The 19,728-nt window shown below is 41.9% G+C and overlaps 1 protein-coding gene across 1 annotated transcript; it reads right to left on the bottom strand.

Annotated features, from left to right (window-relative positions):
* Window positions 1–6,414: 6,414 nt before the first annotated feature.
* sftpba (surfactant protein Ba) lies at window positions 6,415–17,901 on the bottom strand. The gene is made up of 11 exons (XM_079659838.1): window positions 17,769–17,901; window positions 17,365–17,460; window positions 17,190–17,248; window positions 15,884–15,958; window positions 8,828–8,956; window positions 8,624–8,737; window positions 8,114–8,194; window positions 7,805–7,988; window positions 7,158–7,216; window positions 7,006–7,065; window positions 6,415–6,917 (listed from the first exon to the last, which is right to left on the bottom strand). The coding sequence occupies exons 2-10, from the start codon at window positions 17,414–17,416 to the stop codon at window positions 7,015–7,017; spliced, it is 804 nt and encodes a 267-aa protein (XP_079515964.1). The 5' UTR covers window positions 17,417–17,460; window positions 17,769–17,901; the 3' UTR covers window positions 6,415–6,917; window positions 7,006–7,014.
* Window positions 17,902–19,728: the final 1,827 nt, after the last annotated feature.

Genomic DNA, 19,728 nt, shown 5'->3' with positions numbered 1-19,728 from the left:
TCGATTTTGTTATCGTATCATCGGACCTGAGGCCGTATGTTTTGGACACTCGGGTAAAGAGAGGGGCGGAGTTGTCAACTGATCACCATCTGGTGGTGAGTTGGGTCGAGTGGCGGGGGAAGCCTCTGGATAGACCTGGTAAGCCCAAACGTGTAGTTCGGGTGAACTGGGAACGTCTGGAGGAGGCCCAAGTTCAGGAGGCCTTCAACTCACACCTCCGGCGGAGCTTTTCGGGCATTCCTGTGGAGGTTGGGGACATTGAACCAGAGTGGTCGGTGTTCAAAGCCTCTATTGCCGAAGCCGCGGCGGGGAGCTGTGGTCTCAAGGTCCTAGGTGCCTCAAGGGGCGGTAACCCTCGAACCTCCTGGTGGACACCGGTGGTCAGGGAAGCCGTCCGACTGAAGAAGGAGGCCTTCAGGGATTTTTTATCCCGGGGGACTCCCGAGGCAGTTGCAAGGTACCGACAGGCCCGAAGGGCAGCAGCCTCAGCCGTGGCCGAGGCAAAGCAGCGGGTGTGGGAGAAGTTCGGAGAGGACATGGAAAAAGACTTTCGGGCGGCACCAAAGTTGTTCTGGAAAACTGTCCGACACCTCAGGAGGGGGAAGCAGGGAACCATCCAAGCTGTGTACAGTAAGGATGGGACGTTGTTGACCTCAACTGATGGAGTGTTAGGGCGTTGGAAGGAGCAATTTGAGGAACTCCTGAACCCGACAACTCCGCCCTCTATGTTAGAGGCAGAGCTGGAGTATGAAGGGGGATCGACACCAATCTCCCGGGGGGAGGTCACTGAGGTCGTCAAACAACTTCACAGTGGCAAAGCCCCGGGGGTGGATGAGATCCGCCCAGAAATGCTGAAGGCTCTGGGTGTTGAGGGACTGTCATGGTTGACACGTCTCATCAACGTTGCGTGGAAGTCGGAAACAGTACCGAAGGAGTGGCAGACCGGAGTGGTGGTTCCCCTTTTCAAAAAGGGGGATCAGAGGGTGTGTGCCAATTACCGAGGCATCACACTACTCAGCCTCCCCGGGAAAGTTTACTCTAAGGTACTCGAAAGGAGGGTCAGGCCGATTGTCGAACCTCAGATTGAGGAGGAACAATGCGGATTCCGTCCTGGTCGTGGAACGACGGATCAGCTTTTTACTCTCGCAAGGATCCTGGAGGGTGCCTGGGAGTACGCTTATCCAGTCTACATGTGTTTTGTAGACTTGGAGAAGGCATATGACCGGGTTCCCAGGGAGTCACTGTGGGAGGTGCTGCGGGAGTATGGGGTGAGGGGGTCTCTACTCAGGGCCATCCAATCTCTGTACTCCCAAAGCGAGAGCTGTGTCCGGGTCCTCGGTAGTAAGTCGGACCCATTTCAGGTGAGGGTTGGCCTCCGCCAGGGCTGCGCTTTGTCACCAATCCTGTTTGTAATATACATGGATCGGATTTCGAGGCGTAGTCGTGGGGGAGGGGGTCTGCAGTTCGGTGGACTAAGGATTGCACCACTGCTTTTTGCAGATGATGTGGTTCTGATGGCTTCATCGGTCTGCGACCTTCAGCACTCACTGGATCGGTTCGCAACCGAGTGTGAAGCGGCTGGGATGAGGATCAGCACCTCCAAATCTGAGGCCATGGTTCTCAGCAGGAAACCGATGGACTGTCCACTCCAAGTAGGGAATGAGTCCTTACCCCAAGTGAAGGAGTTCAAGTATCTCGGGGTCTTGTTCTCGAGTGAGGGAACAATGGAGCGTGAGATGGGTCGGAGAATCGGAGCAGCGGGAGCGGTACTGCAGTCTCTTTACCGCACCGTTGTGACGAAAAGGGAGCTGAGCCAGAAGGCAAAGCTCTCTGTCTACCGGGCCATTTTCGTTCCTACCCTCACCTATGGTCATGAAGGATGGGTCATGACCGAAAGAACGAGATCGCGGGTACAAGCGGCCGAGATGGGTTTTCTCCGCAGGGTGGCTGGTGTCTCCCTTAGGGATAAGGTGAGAAGTTCGGTCATCCGGGAGGGACTCGGAGTTGAACCGCTCCTCCTTCGCGTCGAAAGGAGCCAGTTGAGGTGGTTCGGGCACCTAGTTAGGATGCCACCTGGGCGCCTCCCTAGGGAGGTGTTCCAGGCACGTCCAGCTGGGAAGAGACCAAGGGGTAGACCTAGGACCAGGTGGAGGGATTATATCTCTTCGCTGGCCTGGGAGCGCCTTGGGATCCCCCAGTCAGAGCTGGTTGATGTGGCCAGGGAAAAGAAAGTTTGGGGCTCTCTGCTGGAACTGCTACCTCCGCGACCCGACCACGGATAAGCGGGAGAAGATGGATGGATGGAGATGGATGGATATATATACATATAGTGCAATACACTTCTTAGTGCAATAAAAAGCTACAGGGACGTTAATCTAACGTCGGTAATATTAACTTTATTTAATACAACATTTACGGTACAAGATTTAATCATACAGCACATGTAGTATGATAATAAATTACAGCAAACATGTGCAATATATCCATTATTACAGCTCCGTGGGATGGCAGTAAGACGATATGTTCTTATTGTGCATCCATGGGTAAAGATATACGCAACTCACATAGGTTTCTCAAACAGCATCTCTGTAAACTACGTGTATTCACTGAATTTCACTCTCTGCCTTTAACGGCTCGTTGTAGCTCCAATAGCTCCAGCCCCCACCCTCCCTGTGAGCACAGTGTGCTCTGATTGGTCGGGAAACGTAAAATGAACGTGCCGGGCGGCGCGGTCCCGTTGGTTAGATACGCGTTCATAATGCAGAGGGAAATAACCAGTGCTTGAATTGGGCCGGTACTCACCGGTACGCAGTACCGGCACTTCTGATTTTTACCCATGTGGTACCGGTACTTATACGTATGTATTGTGAACGCAACGCTGCGCAAATGTGGGTCTGACTCTGCCTCACAGAGGGTGACTGGCTGTCTACATGATGTGGCCTGCCGACATGGCCAATTTCATACAGATTATACTAATGCCCTCGATTGGTCTCTGTGTGTCATTCAAGCTCGGGAGGGTGTGTGTTAGTGTATGTGTGGCGCGAGCAAGCGAGAAAGCGCGCGCACCGGTTACGTGTATTGTTGTTAGCATCTGGTGCTACTAGGGCCGTGGGAAGTAGGGGTGCTGAGGGTGCTGCAGCACCCCCTGGTGGAACACAGGGGATCAGCACTGCCACAAGATTACATTTAAAAAAAAAGAATTTTCCGCCTTGATGTAACAACATTCATAATTAAGTAAAGATAACACCCTTTTCACCCCGGTTACATTTTCCATTTGCCCTGTACGATGGGCGCTGTAAGTGATGAAAGTGGGGGATGTTGGCTTATCAGGCGCCCGCAGCTCACAGCCAGCGTGAGAGAGAGAGAGAGATAGATAGAGAGAGGGGGTGCACCGGTACCGGCGGGGAATGTTGTTAGCTTCTGCTGCGCTAACGGATATAAGAAGCTGTTTCTACAACCAGGGTGGAGGAGAGCTCTCCTGTCAGACTGAGAGGCACAGTGAGGTAAAGGACTCTGAGTGTTTAGATAGTTAACTTAGTCTAAGTTGTCTCAGTGGGTCTCAAACGGTTCGGTCACCATTTATGTAAACACATATTTCCTTTTGAGGGGGTGGTGATTAGTAAAAATATGCAGGAATAATAAAAATAAAATGTTAACTAGGTGAAAAAAGGTAAGATAAAGTTGTTGAGCTAAAACTAGTCTTTGCTGCTGCCTCAAAGAGGAGCAGGGGGAGATGAGGGAGACAGGAGAGGCTGATTCAGGAGCACAGACACACTATAAATGAACCAAAAACAAATAATGAAACAAGTTTCAATGTTTTTTCATATTGGATATGGTATGTTATTGGTTAGGGCCATGTACTTATGATTTTATGATTATTTAAATGTATACAGTTCTGTTTCATATGGGTGTAGTCTCTTTATTTCCCCCTCAAAGTGCACCAGATTGATGCATTTAAAGGTGGGGTAGGTAAGTTTCAGAAACCGGCTCGAGTGCACTAAAATTTGAAAGTACGCAGCCAAAAAGAATCCGCCCCTTCCTTCAAACTTCCTTACAGAGCACCTCCTCCGCGAGAGCAGGCTGCAGTAACGTTACATATCAGTCAAAGCTAAACACATCTAGGTTAGCAATACTACACACTACACAGCCAAAGCAACTCTGGTTTGACTTCTCCTAGTTTCCACTTTCTTTTTGTTCTTAATTTGCTCCGTTACATTTTTTCTTTTGCGACCAGTAGACGATGTTGAACCTAACTCTGCCATGGTGAAAGTGGCCGCCTGTTGCTGGCGAGTCATTGAAGTACTGCTGCAATGCACGCCCAATGACGGCACGCCCAATGAGGGCACGAGATACATTTGTGCGTGCACGAGATGGAAGGCTGATAGACAGGGCGGCAATCCAATCAGTTTCCCGGCTAAACGGATTGGTTGTAGTTTTTACAGTATTACGGGTTCCACAGGTGACATTTTTTTATGGATTTTTTGTCAAAGCACTTAAGATATTCATTGCTATCGGGATGTTAAGAGTATTCCATGGAATATAACAAAAAGTGTATCTCGAGCCGGTTTCTGAAACTTACCTACCCCACCTTTAAGTCCAACATTTAAAAAAAATCTTACCGGGGGAGCATGCCCCCGGACCCCCCTAGAGGATTTGAGGTCCACCCCCACTTAAAATATGTTCACATTGACAGGTTCCTAAATAGATTTGCCTTTTTTTTTTTAAATAGTAACCCATCTCCATATGTTTATTTTTGGGTAGTAGATTTAAACTAGAGGGCTATCACTATGGGCAGCAACGCTGTAAATATTGACAAATAAATCCAGCAAAATGGCACAAAAAACAGGTAGTTGCCTGGCTGGGTGTATAATTCCCGGCCTGACTTATTGTCCCAGTCCGGCCCTGATTGACGCATGACAACAAATATGGTCTCTTTATTTCCCCCTCAAAATGCACCAGATTGATGCATCTACTGTAACTTCAATATTTTTAAAAAAATCTTCCCGGGGGAGCATGCCCCCGGACCCCCCTAGAGGGTGACTGGTCCACTCCCCACTTATAAAAATAGCACTTTACCACTGCACCCCCTCTAATCTCAGATGCACCCTGAGTCATTTTGTTTAAGTACAGTGAGCCTTTCTAAAATATAAAGTAAAGAGACAAACACACCAGCATTATAGGATATACTATTTGACTTTGAGCCAAATACTTGTTTTTGGGCAGTTTAAATAAATTGACTTGAAACAGTTGCTGATTTAGAGTACTGGCACCTTTTTTATTCCAATTCAAGCACTGGAAATAACTCTCAGAATAACGTTATTAGCACATTATTACAACTTGAGGAACAAATGTTTTCAATAAGGGCTATACAAGTGTTCATTTATTTACCGGTAGTTTAAAAAAAAACAATCCAATGATTTACAGACCACTCTTTCCCCATGTAAGTCAATGGGAAAAAGTGTTTCCGGGCCTGGCAACCAAACGGAAGTGTAGTACCGCCGTTTGGCCACCACGAATATTTTCATCAGAGTCCGGCGCACTTCCTAGGGGCTTGGTTTTTCCCATGGATGTATAATAAGAACTGGATACAGCGTGGGAGGCGGGGCCTCATTCATTCCTATGAGAGTTGCTCATTAGCGCATGATGATAAATTGGCCCAACTTTTGAGAGAGCAAAACGTCACAGATTACCCGGCATGCCTGAGAAGTACCCGTATGTGCGCTCATAGCATGTTTTAGCAGCAATGCACGTTGGGAAGCCTGTGTTTATGCAATGTGAAATCCGAAAACATTTAAAAAATAATAATAATAATACTTTATTCCGAGCAGGAGGGAGAGGGGGGAGACAGGTGAGGCTGGTTCAGGAGCACAGACGCACTCACAACTATAAAGGAACCATTGATCTAGTCTCTTTATTTCCCCCTTAAAGTGCACCAGATTGATGCATTTAACTCCAAAATGCAAAAAGAAAATCTTGCCGGGGGGGATCCCCCTAGAGGGTTTGAGGTCCACCCCCATTTAAAATATGTCCCCATGGGTAGGTTCCCAAATACATTTGCACATTTTTTACAATAGTAACCCCTGTCCATATGATTATTATTGGGTAAACTATAGGGCTTTCACTATGGGCAGCAACGCTGTAAGTATTCACAAATAAATCCAGCAAAATGGCACCAAAAAAACTGGTAGTGGCCGGTTGGGTGTATAATTCCCGGCCTGACTTATTGTCCTAGTCCGGCCCTGCTTTACACTCAGTAAAATAATTTGTGTTGTATGAAAAAATTCACTTCATTTTGAAAGTGAAGCACTTTGCAGTACTTACATTCGGTTTCATGTATAACCAGTTATTGATTTACAACAAACAGCTGCCCATACAATCACAGTCTGACAAAATAATTTACGGTAGAAACATCAGAATTTTTTTAAGCTGTTTATTGGCAGAAGAGGAGAAGGATGAAGTGATTTCAAACAACATTTATTCAGATAATTCTTCTGCGATCATCTGACTGTATGAAGGATTACGAAAATAAACTAAACAGCAGACAAAGCAATGAAACTGTATACATAACAAAGATTGGTACAAAAATCTTGTCGAGTAAAGAGAATATTTGTGAAGACCTTTCATTTTTATATCCTCATCATTCAACTTTCTCTATAGAGTTGAGCTTTGTATCTGTTTGTAAGTACTTTTAATCCCATTACAATTCAAATCACCTTCTTGTTTATGATATTTGGTCAAGCTAGGTCCGGCAAGCGATGCAAAATCAAAAAATGCACAAGATATCGATCAGTGTGACAGTGTCTGGAAAGGTTATTTATCATAGAAAATGGCACAGGGGCCGAGCAATAAGGGAAATATTTGCAGCTTGCTGGTGAAAGATCTTGGTCGTCCATGGGAACATTGAAATCAGTCCAATCCTGAAAAGAGAAAAAGGAGAAATGTTTCTGCTGCTGTGTTTTCTATTTTTAATAACACAAATGTAAGTTCTAGTAGAAATCCACTTACTTTAACATTTTAAAGTGTGTGGTAACGATTCCAGGCAAATTTCTGACAGTAGAAAACAGTCTGTGTGGTGTAGAGAAAGCAGAGGTAATCACTACTTAGCATTCAGAAGTTAACCGTGTTTAGAGAGGAGAGGTTTTTTTTGTTTTACTTACTCCACATTTGAAGGCAGTCTCCATGTCTCTGCACCTGTATGTTGCCAAAGTGCATGGGTCTGAGAGGGACAACAACAAAAAACAGGTGATGTTTGAATTATTTGTTGATAGAAAAAATCTTTAAATTTTGATCATTGATTAGTCATCCTTTATCAAGTTAATATTTTTGTTTGGGTTTTTTTCCTGCTTTCCCACTGGTAAGATTTAATACTGGGACAACTTAAAGATATAATATGTGCAATCTCTACATAAGTAGACATGTGTTGTATTTGTTCTTGAGTTGTGTGCTTACGTGTACCAAATGTGTCCAAAGATGGTCAAACATGGGAAATCGGAAACTTAAGTCAAGTAATGGTGTGTTTCATTTGGCCACCTGAAACTCCCTTTGCATGTGTTTTGGTTTCCTGCAAGGTGTCATAATTTGACATTTTCAAGTTTTATCCACATTTTTATGATACACTTTTAGGATGTTGGTCGTTTTTTACATTACGTTGAAAACCAGATAAGGCATTCAGGCCCTACTTTTTGATATTAAGTTATCCAAAATCAAGCTTGTACTGTATGTGGTTGATTTAGAGAACCCTTGTTAAAATAAGTAGTTTGAAGATGAAGCCCTGCACACATCCCTGGGGGGGAACCAGACTCACCCACAACAGGAGCTTCCTGCCCGCCACACATATGGAGCAGAGCGCAGATGGTCTGAGGGGTGGCTTGGCTCACAATTGCATCCAGCACAGTCTTGCTAAACTTGCCAACGATGTCCTCGCACTGATGTCTGAACTTGGATGGCAAAATATGACAGATCTCCCCCAGCAGCTTGATCACAGCATCCTGCAAAAGTCATAGACGTCCTAAAGTCGTCAGTGCTGCCTAGAGTTATCTGCATGTCTGTGTGGGTGTGCAGAACAAAGGGATATTGTTTGTGTGTGTTCCTTGACTGCATGAGCGTGACTCACCTCAGTCCTGTCTTTTGGCATAATTTCCTCCAAAGTCTTGATGAGTAGAAGGCAGAAGGGGCATGAGACTGTGGGCTGCAGCTGACACAAACAGCAGAGGGAGTAAAGCCCAAAGAGCCTGTCAACACCTATGGTCCACATATGATATTATCTTTTCTAATGTGTCCATTCTAGCAGAATCAGAATTAGGATATTTGCAAAGTAGGTTTACACATTTAAGGTATTATTTTTGGTTTATAATGGTGCAGACATAATACAGTAAAAGGGATTTAGTTGGAGAATTGTTACAAAAACTGTTTAAAAATCTAAAACGAGATAAAATAAGAAAAAATTGTCAAAAAAATATACAATTTAAATGTAGCAGGGCTGTGCTGTTTTAAAGATTGTGCAGACATGTGCAAGGTTCAGACTATTGTATTTAAGTAATGGCTAACAAGATGTGACAAGATGTGTGTTAATGTAACGTATAGTGTCTATTAATTAGAGGAGTACTTGCTGTACTTTACTGACATTTTCGTTTGTCAGAGCCAACTGAAGGAGTTCCTTGACCAAAAAGCTGCGCATCTTTTCCTGCTCGTCACCGGAGCCACAGAGTCCGATCGCATTGCAGACATCTGCTGGTTTCTACAAAAGATGTGATCAAGATATAAACCTCTCTTTAGCATCAGACACACTAAAGGCAAACTACAGACTATTTGACACACGTTTACTTACCACAAAACCAACAATGAAGTTGAGGGCCACTGGGAGCAGCTTCTCCACCTCGTCTTTGCAGACTTTGGCAGTGGTAGCTGGCCCAGGCAGGAGGTCACACACATGTTCAATGCCATCCATCATCTTTTTCTGAAATACAGTTCTGCATTAGGTGTGTGCATAAGCGGAGTTTGACATTTGCGCTTGGGGGGGCAAATCTTTTTTACTTACGTCAGTACACAGTCTCAACTATTGCATGGGTTGCTACGGATACAGTAGCAATAAAGCAAGCGTTCACCGCACTGAGTATACGACTTTTCCACATACGAACACAACTCGTTCACCGTACTGAGTATACGACTTTTCCACATACGAACACAACTCGTTCACCGCACTGAGTATACGACTTTTCCACATACGAACACAACTCGTTCCGTCATGCATGCCTCATGCCCGCCGTACACACACACACACTCATATGGAAGGGGCGGTCTCTCCCCCCAACAACAGTGCATTACATAATTGTAAAACTTATCATAACTGTGCACATCTTATACTTATTTGATAACTACTATGTCCCTTGGTTACTTGAACACGCTACAATATTATGAACCAGTGTCCTACTTAGTGCAGAAGTAGACGCCTTAAACGTCCCAGAAATTGCACGTTTTAAAAATCGCCGCATATCCATTACTGCTAATTATTGTAATACAATAGCTGAATCACTTGTATGCAAAAAAAAGCGCGGGAACTTGTGTCCTTAACCTCATACGTCACACACACACACACGTCACAACATGCGACTGCTCAAAAATTAAATTATTTCAAACAAAACATGATATTATTCAGATTTGTATTGTAACAATCATTATATTACATCTATTAAAATATTGATATCCGAAATATTTGTATTGGAACAGTTTTGGATGTAGTAATGCTGTAACATATTTCAGCAACTAGGGGGGGCAATGCCCACCCTGCCCCCCCGCAAAATCAGCCTATGGGTGTGTGGTCTTTAAAAGGGTCGGAGAGTAACTAGTATATTTACTCAACTGTCCTTAAGTTAAACCTTGATGTAACTTACTTGAGTATCTCTATTATTTACTATTTCTACTCCACTTCATTTCAGAGGATTTAAAAAAACTTTTTACACCACCAAATTTTTTCAGCTGTCATTTGCATATCATCTTTAAGGTGGTGCAATGCAGGCCCAGTTGCATTATTATGACTTCCAAATACCACCCCTTTGGCAATCTGCCTTTGAGCAACAAGCAATCAATGTAATATAAATTAACCAACCAATAGTTGAATAAATGTGATTAATACCTTGATATGTATTTACTTTGGAAATTCAACGAAGTTTATTTTTTAATTTATGTATTATATGAAATTTGTCATGACCGTGAAGGTATCACCAGTCGGCGCCCCCTCCTCTGTCAGCCAATCAGGTTCCTCCTAGCAGGCTCATTAACGGCTAGATAGATAGCTATAGCTAGATCCAAAGAAATAGTCAATCGAAAACTGTCTTTTCTTGGTTTCACATTGTTGCATCTTTTCACAAAGAACTTCTTTGGACTCATTAAGCTGCAGAGGTAACTGAATTTAAAAGTTAGCCTTTGACGTTATCAACAGCCTTTATAAAATAAAAGTCAAAGCCAGGCAAGCTAGACTGCGGCTAGCTAGTTAGCACATTTAGCCTTGTGTAGTTTTTTGTGTGTGGGCTTTATATCAGCAATAATTTGCTTATTTAATTAGGCTACTTTGGTATTTACGGTGGCCCTGAAGTGCAAGACACCACAGCATTTCACAAAACACAACAGCCTTTCACAAAACACCACAGCATTTCACAAAACACCACAGCATTTCACAAAACACCACAGCATTTCAAATTGGACGGAAATGGTATTCCTTTAGGGCCATAGCCGTGGGAACATGTTTCAAATGGGGGGTGCTGTGGGGATGACACCAGGGCTGGTTCTGACCAATGTGCTGCCCTATAGGCAAGATTTTAGCTGGCAATGAAAAACCTCTACAAAAGACCAATACACTGCAAAAAGATAAATATATTGACATGGTGGACAGCTTATATAACAAGGCTTCACATTTATTATATATTATAACATGTTTTAATTGGGGGGTGGACTTCACATCCTCTAGGGGGGTCCGGCGGTGTCCCCCCGGGAAGATTTTTTTTAACATTTTAAAGTAAAATGCTTCAATCTGGTGCACTTTGAGCGCCCAATTAGAGACTGATCTAGGGGGTACAACTCTAAACACCCATATGAAAAAGATCGGTTTGCATTTTATTTATCAAATAAGTATGTATGTGAACATTTCCAATAACCTACCATAGCCAATAACAAATACATGTAACTTATTTTATTTGTGTTGTTCATTCATATCTTATTTTACCAGTTAACATTTATTTATGTATATTTTAAAATCTCTCCAGTTTTAAACGATATTTTTGGTGTACTGTCCTATAGTATACATTGGGATGATTTCAAACCTGTTTTTATTTATCCTAATAATTATAAAGGTGTGCCTTGGAAATATTTGTTTGCATAAATTGTGATCAAAATGTTTGAGACCCACTGAGATAACTTAAACTACAGTGAACTATCTAAGCCCTCAGAGTAATTTACCTCACTGAGCGTCTCAGTCTGACAGGAGAGGACTCTCCCTCCACATTATTGTAGAAACAGCTTCTTATATCCGTTAGCGCAGCAGAAGCTAACAGCAATCCCCGCCGGTACCGCGGTATCCCCTCTCTATATCTCTCTCACTTTGGCTGTGAGCTGCGGGCGCCTGCTAAGCCAACATCCCCCACTTTCATCACTTACAGCGCCCATCGTACAGGGCAAATGGAAAATGTAACCGGGGTGAAAAGGGTGTTATCTTTACTTAATTATGAATGTTGTTACATCAAGGCTGAAAATTCGGTTTTTTGTATTATATCTTGTGGAAGTGCAGATCCCCTGTCCTCCACCAGGGGGTGCTGCAGCACCCTCAGCACCCCTACTTCCCACGGCCCTGTTTAGGGCAGTGGTCACCAACCTTTTTAAGCCCAAGATCACCGACCTCGGCCTAGGTGAAAGGCGAGATCTACCTATTGCAGAATTGAGTGAAAAAGACGGTCCATACAATGCTTCCAATTTGAGGCCTTTTATATAGGCTAATTGCATCTGAATTACTGTTACAATCAGTGCTTGAATTGGGCCGGTACTGACCGGTACGCAGTACCGGCACTTCTGATTTTTGCCCACGTGGTACCGGCACTTCTTACTGAGTACCGGCAAGGTGCCGGTACTCAGTAAAATGCCGGTACTCAGCCGCCGGCAATATACGTATATATTGTAAACGCAACGCAGCGCAAATGTGGGTCTGACTCTGCCTCACAGAGGGTGACTGGCTGTCTACATGACGTGGCCTGCCGACATTGCCACTTTCATACAGATCATACTAATGCCCTCCATTGGTCTCTGTGTGTCATTCAAGCTCGGGAGGGTGTGTGTTGGTGTATGTGTGGCGCGAGCGAGCGAGAAAGCGTGCGCACCGGTTACGTGTATTGTTGTTAGCATCTGGTGCTAGCTAGCTGCGCTAACGGATATAAGGAGCTGTTTCAACAACAAGGTGGAGGGAAAGTCCTTTGCTGTCAGACTGAGAGGCTGATAACTACAGCTCTGGTGAGGTAAATTACTCTCTGAGTCTTTAGATAGTTAACTTAGTTTAAGTTATCTCAGTGGGTCTCAAACGGTTCGGTCACCATTTATGTAAACACATATTTCCATTTGAAGGGGTAGTGATTCGTAAAATATGCATGAATAATACAAACAAAATGTTAACTAGGTGAAAAAAGGTAAGATAAACTTGTTGAGAGCTAAAACTAGTCTTTGCTGTTGCCTCAAAGAGGAGCAGGGGAGAGAGGAGGGAGACAGGAGAGGCCGATTCAGGAGCCCAGACACACTCACAACTATAAATGAACCAAAAACAAATAAATAAACAAGTTTCAATGTTTTTTCATATTGGATATTGTATGTTATTGGTTATGGCCATGTACTTATGATTTTATGATTATTTAAATGTATACATTTTTGTTTCATATGGGTGTAGTTTCTTTATTTCCCCCTCAAAATGCACCAGATTGATGCATTTAAGTCCAACATTTAAAAAAAAATCTCACCGGGGGAGCATGCCCCCGGACCCCCCTATAGGATTTGAGGCCCGGCCCCATTGTTCCCAAATAGATTTGCAATTTTTTTTAAATAGTAACCCATCTCCATATGTTTCTTTTGGGGTAGTAGATTTAAACTAGAGGGCTATCACTTTGTGCAGCAACGCTATTGACAAATAAATCCAGCAAAATGGCACAAAAAACTGGTAGTGGCCTCAGGGACGAGGAGTCATTTAACCAGCCAATAGGAGTCAAGCTTTACTTTCTTTTATATCCATAAAGAAAAAGTAAATCTGTTTACAGTTGTTTCATTATGGATGTTGAGAGGTATCCATATATCTCTTCATTTTGCTCTCAAAGTGCACCAGATTGATGCATCTAACTTCAATATTTAAAAAAAAAATGTTCCCGGGGGAGCATGCCCCCGGACCCCCCTAGACTAGAGGGTGTCAGGTCCACTCCCCACTTATAAAAATAGCACTTTACCACTGCACCCCCTCTAATCTCAGATGCACCCTGAGTCATTTTGTTTAAGTACAGTGAGCCTTTCTAAAATATACAGTAAAGAGACAAACCCACCAGCATTATAGGATATACTATGACTTTGTGCCAAATACTTGTTGCTGATTTAGAGTACTGGCACCTTTTTTATTCCAATTCAAGCACTGGTTACAATGAAGGCTCCATATTCAGCTCACGGCATATAGGCAGGGGTAAAGGGCTATTGGGGGGCGGACCTCACCTTCTCAAGGGGGGTCCGGGGGGATGCTCCCCCGGGAAGATTTTTTTTTAAATATTGAAGTTGAAAGCATCAATGTCTTTGAGAGCAACATGAAGAGATCTATGGATACCTCTCTCAGCACCCATATGAAACAGAACTGTAAACAGATTTTCTTTTTCTTTATGGATATTTTACAAATCACATTAAACTGTATTCTTGTTTTACTGCCATATAGTAGGCTATTTCATACCTGTTTTTCATTTATTCTCTTATTGTTTGTATAACTATAATGATCATATGAAGGTGTGCCGCGGAAATAATCTTTTGAATAATTTGTGACAAAACTGTTCTAAACACTCAAGAGTCCTTTAGCTCACCTGAGCCCCTCAGTCTGACAGGACAGGACTCTCCTCCAGCTTGTTGTGGAAACAGCTCCTTATGTCCGTTAGTGCAGCTAGCTAACCAGATGCTAACATCACGGTCCCCGCTAGCACCGGTCCCTCTCTCTCCCTCACTCCCTCTCTCCCTCACTCCCTCTCTCCCTCTCTATCACACTAAATGCGCTATCGCCACACACACACGTATTTTTCAAACATTATTATTTTAATTTTCTTTTTCTTTCTTTTGTTACTTTTTTTTTAACGGTCCGCGATCTACCCGCACCACACTCGCGATCGACCGGTCGATCGCGATCGACTGGTTGGCGACCACTGCTTTAGGGAGAACACTTCTTGTTTGTGATTGGACAGAGCCAGCCAGAGAAGCACTGCTGTGATTGGTTGTTTTTGCTGCCAGTCAAGAAATGACGCTTTGTGATTGGTCAGCACCCGACAAAAATGAAAAATCTGCAGATCGAGCCATAAGAAATGAATGCAACTGATTATTTAATGTTCAATGTTTAATGTAGTTTTTATAGGCAATCATTTAAGCTTTGTTAGTTCCAGGTTTAATATGTGCAATAAGTTCATTTCAATAAGTTTTGCAAAAAACATTGAACCAGTCCGGCCCTCGACTAGTACCGATTTTTTTATTTTAGCCCACTGTGTATTTGAGTTTGACACCCCTGGTTTACAGCAAGGTCTTGTTCGGGAATAATTTGCTTAGGTATTCAACCTTCGACACAGTTAATCATTTTCTCTTCTCACTGTCTCCTTTCTCATGGCATAGGTCTACGGCCTTGGGTATTGCTGCTATCTCTTTTAAAGAGTAGCAGCTTGGGCGCATTGTTGTTGCCAGTCTATGACAGAACACAAGCCGCCATGAGGTAGTTTACTGTTCAGGGACGTAGGTTCCCTGGCGCACATTCTTTTCAATGGACGCTCTAGTTAGATTCAGGGTCCATAATTGTTTAGACTCACTGATAAAGAATGTTGTTTATTACACTCCGAGTAGTTAAAACATCGAGCTGCAGAAGAGTTCTTCAGAATTGGTTTGGCAACCGCTGTGTCAACTCGTGACACACCACCTGTCTTGTCAATTCTCCGGCCGTAACTCCAAATAAACCACCAGTGTTTGCCACCAAAGCTCCACCTCTCCTCGTGTCTCTCTGAGTCCTGTTTCCAATTGCTTCAGAAGTTTCCCCCACAGGTCTCACATTGTTTTTTGACTCATAAATGTAATTTTTCAATGTGACACTCAAAGTAACCGGTTCTATTTTGTACACTTCCTGTTGCTCCATCTTTACTTTGCCTTATAAAGCACTATGCATTATTTTCAATATTGCTAAACAAAATGTTTCTGGGTATTTATAATTACTGAACTGAACTCTTTATTCACAATTACAGTTTTATCTCCAAAGACCAGAACGAGCTCAGAGGAAAGAGGATCTTTGGGGTCAGATGAGAAACGAGAGAAACCTGTGAAATTTCCTTTCAACTTTTTGCAGAAATAGAAAAAAGAGAAATGGTTTTGCATAAAAAAAGAAAAGAGAACCTTTACTTTGTGCATGCTTGAATATCACTGTAATGCATGCCTGATCTCAAATGAATTGCATCTCTGAATGTCAAGAATGATTTTCAACTGATGAAAGAACAGGTGGAAGTAAAAGTTTTATTATTGGGTGAAATGTAGCATTTGAGATGCTCTGTGTGTAATCGTGACTTGAATATGGACAAAACTAGCATCAATTATATAATTAAATCCTCTTGAACACTTGTACTGCTTAGTTGACTTGTGTACTCACCTGGAGGTCTGCGTTGGAGATCATGTCAGCAAGGAGTTCAATTATTTTAGTGCAGTCCTGGCAGACATCCCCATTCTGAGTATAAAGTAAAGGCACCTCATGAAAATATATAAACATCTGAAATAGATTTGAACACTTACACACTCCAGGTTCCTTATTCTAAGTTGATGTGAGCATGAGATACATTTGTGAAAGGCACTTCTTGTTATTTTTAAGGTTTTTTGTATGATTTACAAGGAAATAACTAGTGTATGGCTGTATCAGTTCCGCTATGTTCAAAATCGAAACAGTATAAAACCATGTGAAAGTTGTGGAGCTTCAGCCATGAAGAGACTTCCTGATTTTGAAGAAATGCAAATCTCAGTTCTCTTAGTAAGAAGTCAACCACGTCTTTACATGTGTTTAATTGCTTTTAATTCATGTGAACATTTCCATTAATTCTACGTTTTTTGCTAAAAATGGAATGGCCTTGAAGTATCATATTGTCCTCCTGAAGCACTACCATAGCTCCTCCAAAATAGCATTGCTGAAAAGTAACTAATGTTTATGTAAGTACAATTGTTGATGCACTTGCACTTTCCTTTACACTTTTCTTTTTTATTGTACCCTCAATAATTGTATTCCACTACAACTCAGAGAAATAATTAACCTTTTACTCAACAGCATTAATTTGGTGGATATACATATTAGTACTTTACTTTTTAAGATTTTGTTTACATTTTTTAAGGTCAGTGAAGTACAATGTAGAGTTTTTAAATCAAAACGTTTACATGTGACTCGACAGTGTCTAGTTGTGGCCTGTTTTAAAGAATGATAATCACTCTAAAAAATCTGCCATGGTTGAACTACCTAACTGTTTTTAATACTGGTATAATAAGCTCAACATTTGCCACCTTATACGATTATGTATTGATGCGTCAGTATTAACCGACTATTAATGTCCTATTTACTACTATATCTGCCCTAGGGGCAACACATACTTTTGCTTCAATACTTTAAGGACATTTATTCTCTTGAGTGTTTTTCACTCTGGTATTATCACTTTGTTGATTTTTGATTACTTTTACTTATGTCAATAATATGAACACTTCTTCATTCACTGCAAAAGGTTGTTAAATGCATTACACCATACAATTTAACCACACAATACAATTTGTATTTGCATAAACTATATCTGAGGGTTCAGAGTTCTTAATCAGTAGGATATGCAATGCAAACATACTGTAATCCTCAACATCATAATCAAGTGTGTTTTAATTCCAAATTATATTTTTGTTGCAGGAAGTTTTTTAAATGATGTACTTACTGCTCTCTGGTCGTCAGGAACACTTTGCACACCATCAACTTGCAAAGCTGAAGCCAAAGCTGCAGGGGTAAATATTCTTAATTAATCTTCCTCATTGTTACATATCTTATTATCTCTCATTTTTTGACGATTGACTTTGTTAGGATAATCTTAGTAAAATAAAGTATAGTCTCACCACAGCCTTCAAGACAAACGGCGAGAAGCAGAGCGATCTTGAGCAAGGCCATCGTCAGATATTTTCAGGTGTTTATCTGAATGTCCCTCCTGAGGTCTGTACAGTGGAAAGTGCAGCTTATATTTATCCGGGCCAACCGGGCACCTGTACCCCCCCCCCCCCCCCCGAACACTTAAGACTTCATGTAAGTGTGATGAGACAAAGCAGAACCGTTTTTTTTCGGCCGCTCAATAATCTAATATTAGTTTGATTCGCGAAGTTTCATATTCAGTTCCTCAAACAAAGGGGAACAGACTTTAGATAGTTTTGTCCGTAACTCAGATGTGTTACATGTGCTAAAACATTCAAATGTACGAGGCTGCATTGTCAACTATAGTATGGTTTATTCTAGGTGTGTATCCTACCATATATTTTGCAGTTTAATGTCCGTAAAAAATCCACCACGACCAACGTTCACTGAAGTCAAGTGGGTCTCAGGACAATCAGAGTTGGTGTTGTTGTGAAAAGGTGTTGTTTCCTTTGACTTGTAATGGCTGAAAACAGCAGCACATATCGACATTATCTCATACTGCATTTACATTACTTTACATTTACATCATATTCTGATCTAATCTAATTCGTTGTTGTCGGAGAACCTAAAGTGAGACAAATACTCCCCCTGCTGAAAAATGGTCCCCTCGACTTTTTCAAGAAACTGTAGTGTCTGCAAATAATAAAATAAACCATGTAAGGCCGTCCCTTTCACCTCAAATCTGACATCTTTGAAACACTTGTCCTGCATTGTATGCGGAAGATTTAAATGTTATTGTCCCAGAGAGGCAAATTTACATTCCAAAACATCTTAATAATCACATCTACTGCCTAGTCGCCATGAATCCAGGAAAAGAAGACGCAATGACATCATAGGGTATCATTTCATTATAACAGATTTAAGCATCATTGTTGCAGATAATTAGTGTGAATGCTGTTTGCTGTTGGCTCTCAATAACTTCAGCATACCTTCAGCTACAGAAACAATTCAAATATCAACATATTCAGCCTTTTCAGCACATGATGGGAAAATTTCGACCTTTTCAAAATATTTTATACTTTTTGAAATGCTCAGCTTTTTAAACTCTTTTTTTAACATGTAACCCAATGGGAGGAACCTTCAAATCCTCTTGTTCCTCATTGTAAATGCAGCCTGATCTTTCCTCAGAGCACCAGCTGCACACCTTTAGTAAATCTGCCAAAAATGCCACATTATTGACCGGAAAGTACACAAAAAGCAGACTGAGACGCTCGCCAGGGTCCTGACATGCACCACACGTTGACATTTTACCGATAGCTGCTACCGTTTTTAAACTATAGTTAGAAATGTAAGAGGTTTATCTCTCATTCAGATCAATGGAAAGGCTCTCCTTTCACTGCACATCTCCATGGTAACCTTTGATCACTGGGCTCACACACAGGTGTTTGATAACGTCGTCACCTCAAACACAAATATACAGACTGGAGTTTAACAGACTGTCTCAGCCTATTCTTTTCTGTCAGTATGCATGATGTTCAGTAAATGACCAGTCAAAATCGAAGGATCCACTGTGTTTGTAAATGGAGCAGAAATAGAACTAATCTCCCACTTCAAGTATCTTGGAGTCATAATGGACTCAAACTTGACTTTAAAGAAACATATTAAGAAAGTATCCAACACCATTAAATTCAACTTGCAAAATCTTAAACAAATTATACCTTTCTTAACTGTCAATGCTGCAAAGTCATACCTCCACTGTATGATTCTATCCCACATTGAATACTGTTTGACAAACTGGTCGTTTGCTTGTGGCACACACCTTAAACCAATAGAACAGCTGTACAAGAGAGCTATCAAGATGTTTGACCGAAAGCCAAATTCATACCACCACTGTATACCATCCTTGAAAAAGACAATTTCTTGAGTTTTGACCATTTAAAGTCTTTTAAAAGTATGTGTTTTTTTTATAAATGTTTACATGGACTGCCCCCCCCCTGGCTGCTCATTTTGGAATAGCCTCCCAACTGAATTACGGGATTGTCCCACTTTGAACAGTTTTAAAGGTCAACTCAAAGAATGTTTGAGAAACAAACAGACGTGCAATCATCGCTAAATGCACTTTTATACAGGGGTATCTCCTTTTGCACTTTATGTAGCTCTTGTATCTTCTCTTGCACTTTATATGTCGTAGCTGCTACATTGTACTGCCATATGGTTAATGCTTGTATATGCTGCTCATGCTCTTTCTGCATATCATGTATTTATTTTTGCTATGTATATAAATGTCATGTTCTTAAATTTTGTATGTGAGGGACTACGAATGGAAATGAGCTAAAAGCTCAAATCGGGCATAT

The sequence above is a fragment of the Notothenia rossii genome, assembly GCF_949606895.1.
Source record: "Notothenia rossii genome assembly, chromosome: 11".
Taxonomy (NCBI): Eukaryota; Metazoa; Chordata; class Actinopteri; order Perciformes; family Nototheniidae; genus Notothenia; species Notothenia rossii.
The sequence above is the reverse complement of the archived record's forward strand: the minus strand, read 5'-3'. Positions and strand labels throughout refer to the sequence as shown.

Coding starts and splice junctions, on each gene's coding strand:
- sftpba (XM_079659838.1), bottom strand. CDS start 17,416: ATGGCCTTGCTCAAGATCGCTCTGCTTCTCGCCGTTTGTCTTGAAGGC. Junction 15,959..17,189: donor TTCCTGACGACCAGAGAGCA/GTAAGTACATCA, acceptor CTTTATACTCAG/AATGGGGATGTCTGCCAGGA. Junction 8,195..8,623: donor TGGCTCTGACAAACGAAAAT/GTCAGTAAAGTA, acceptor TGTTTGTGTCAG/CTGCAGCCCACAGTCTCATG.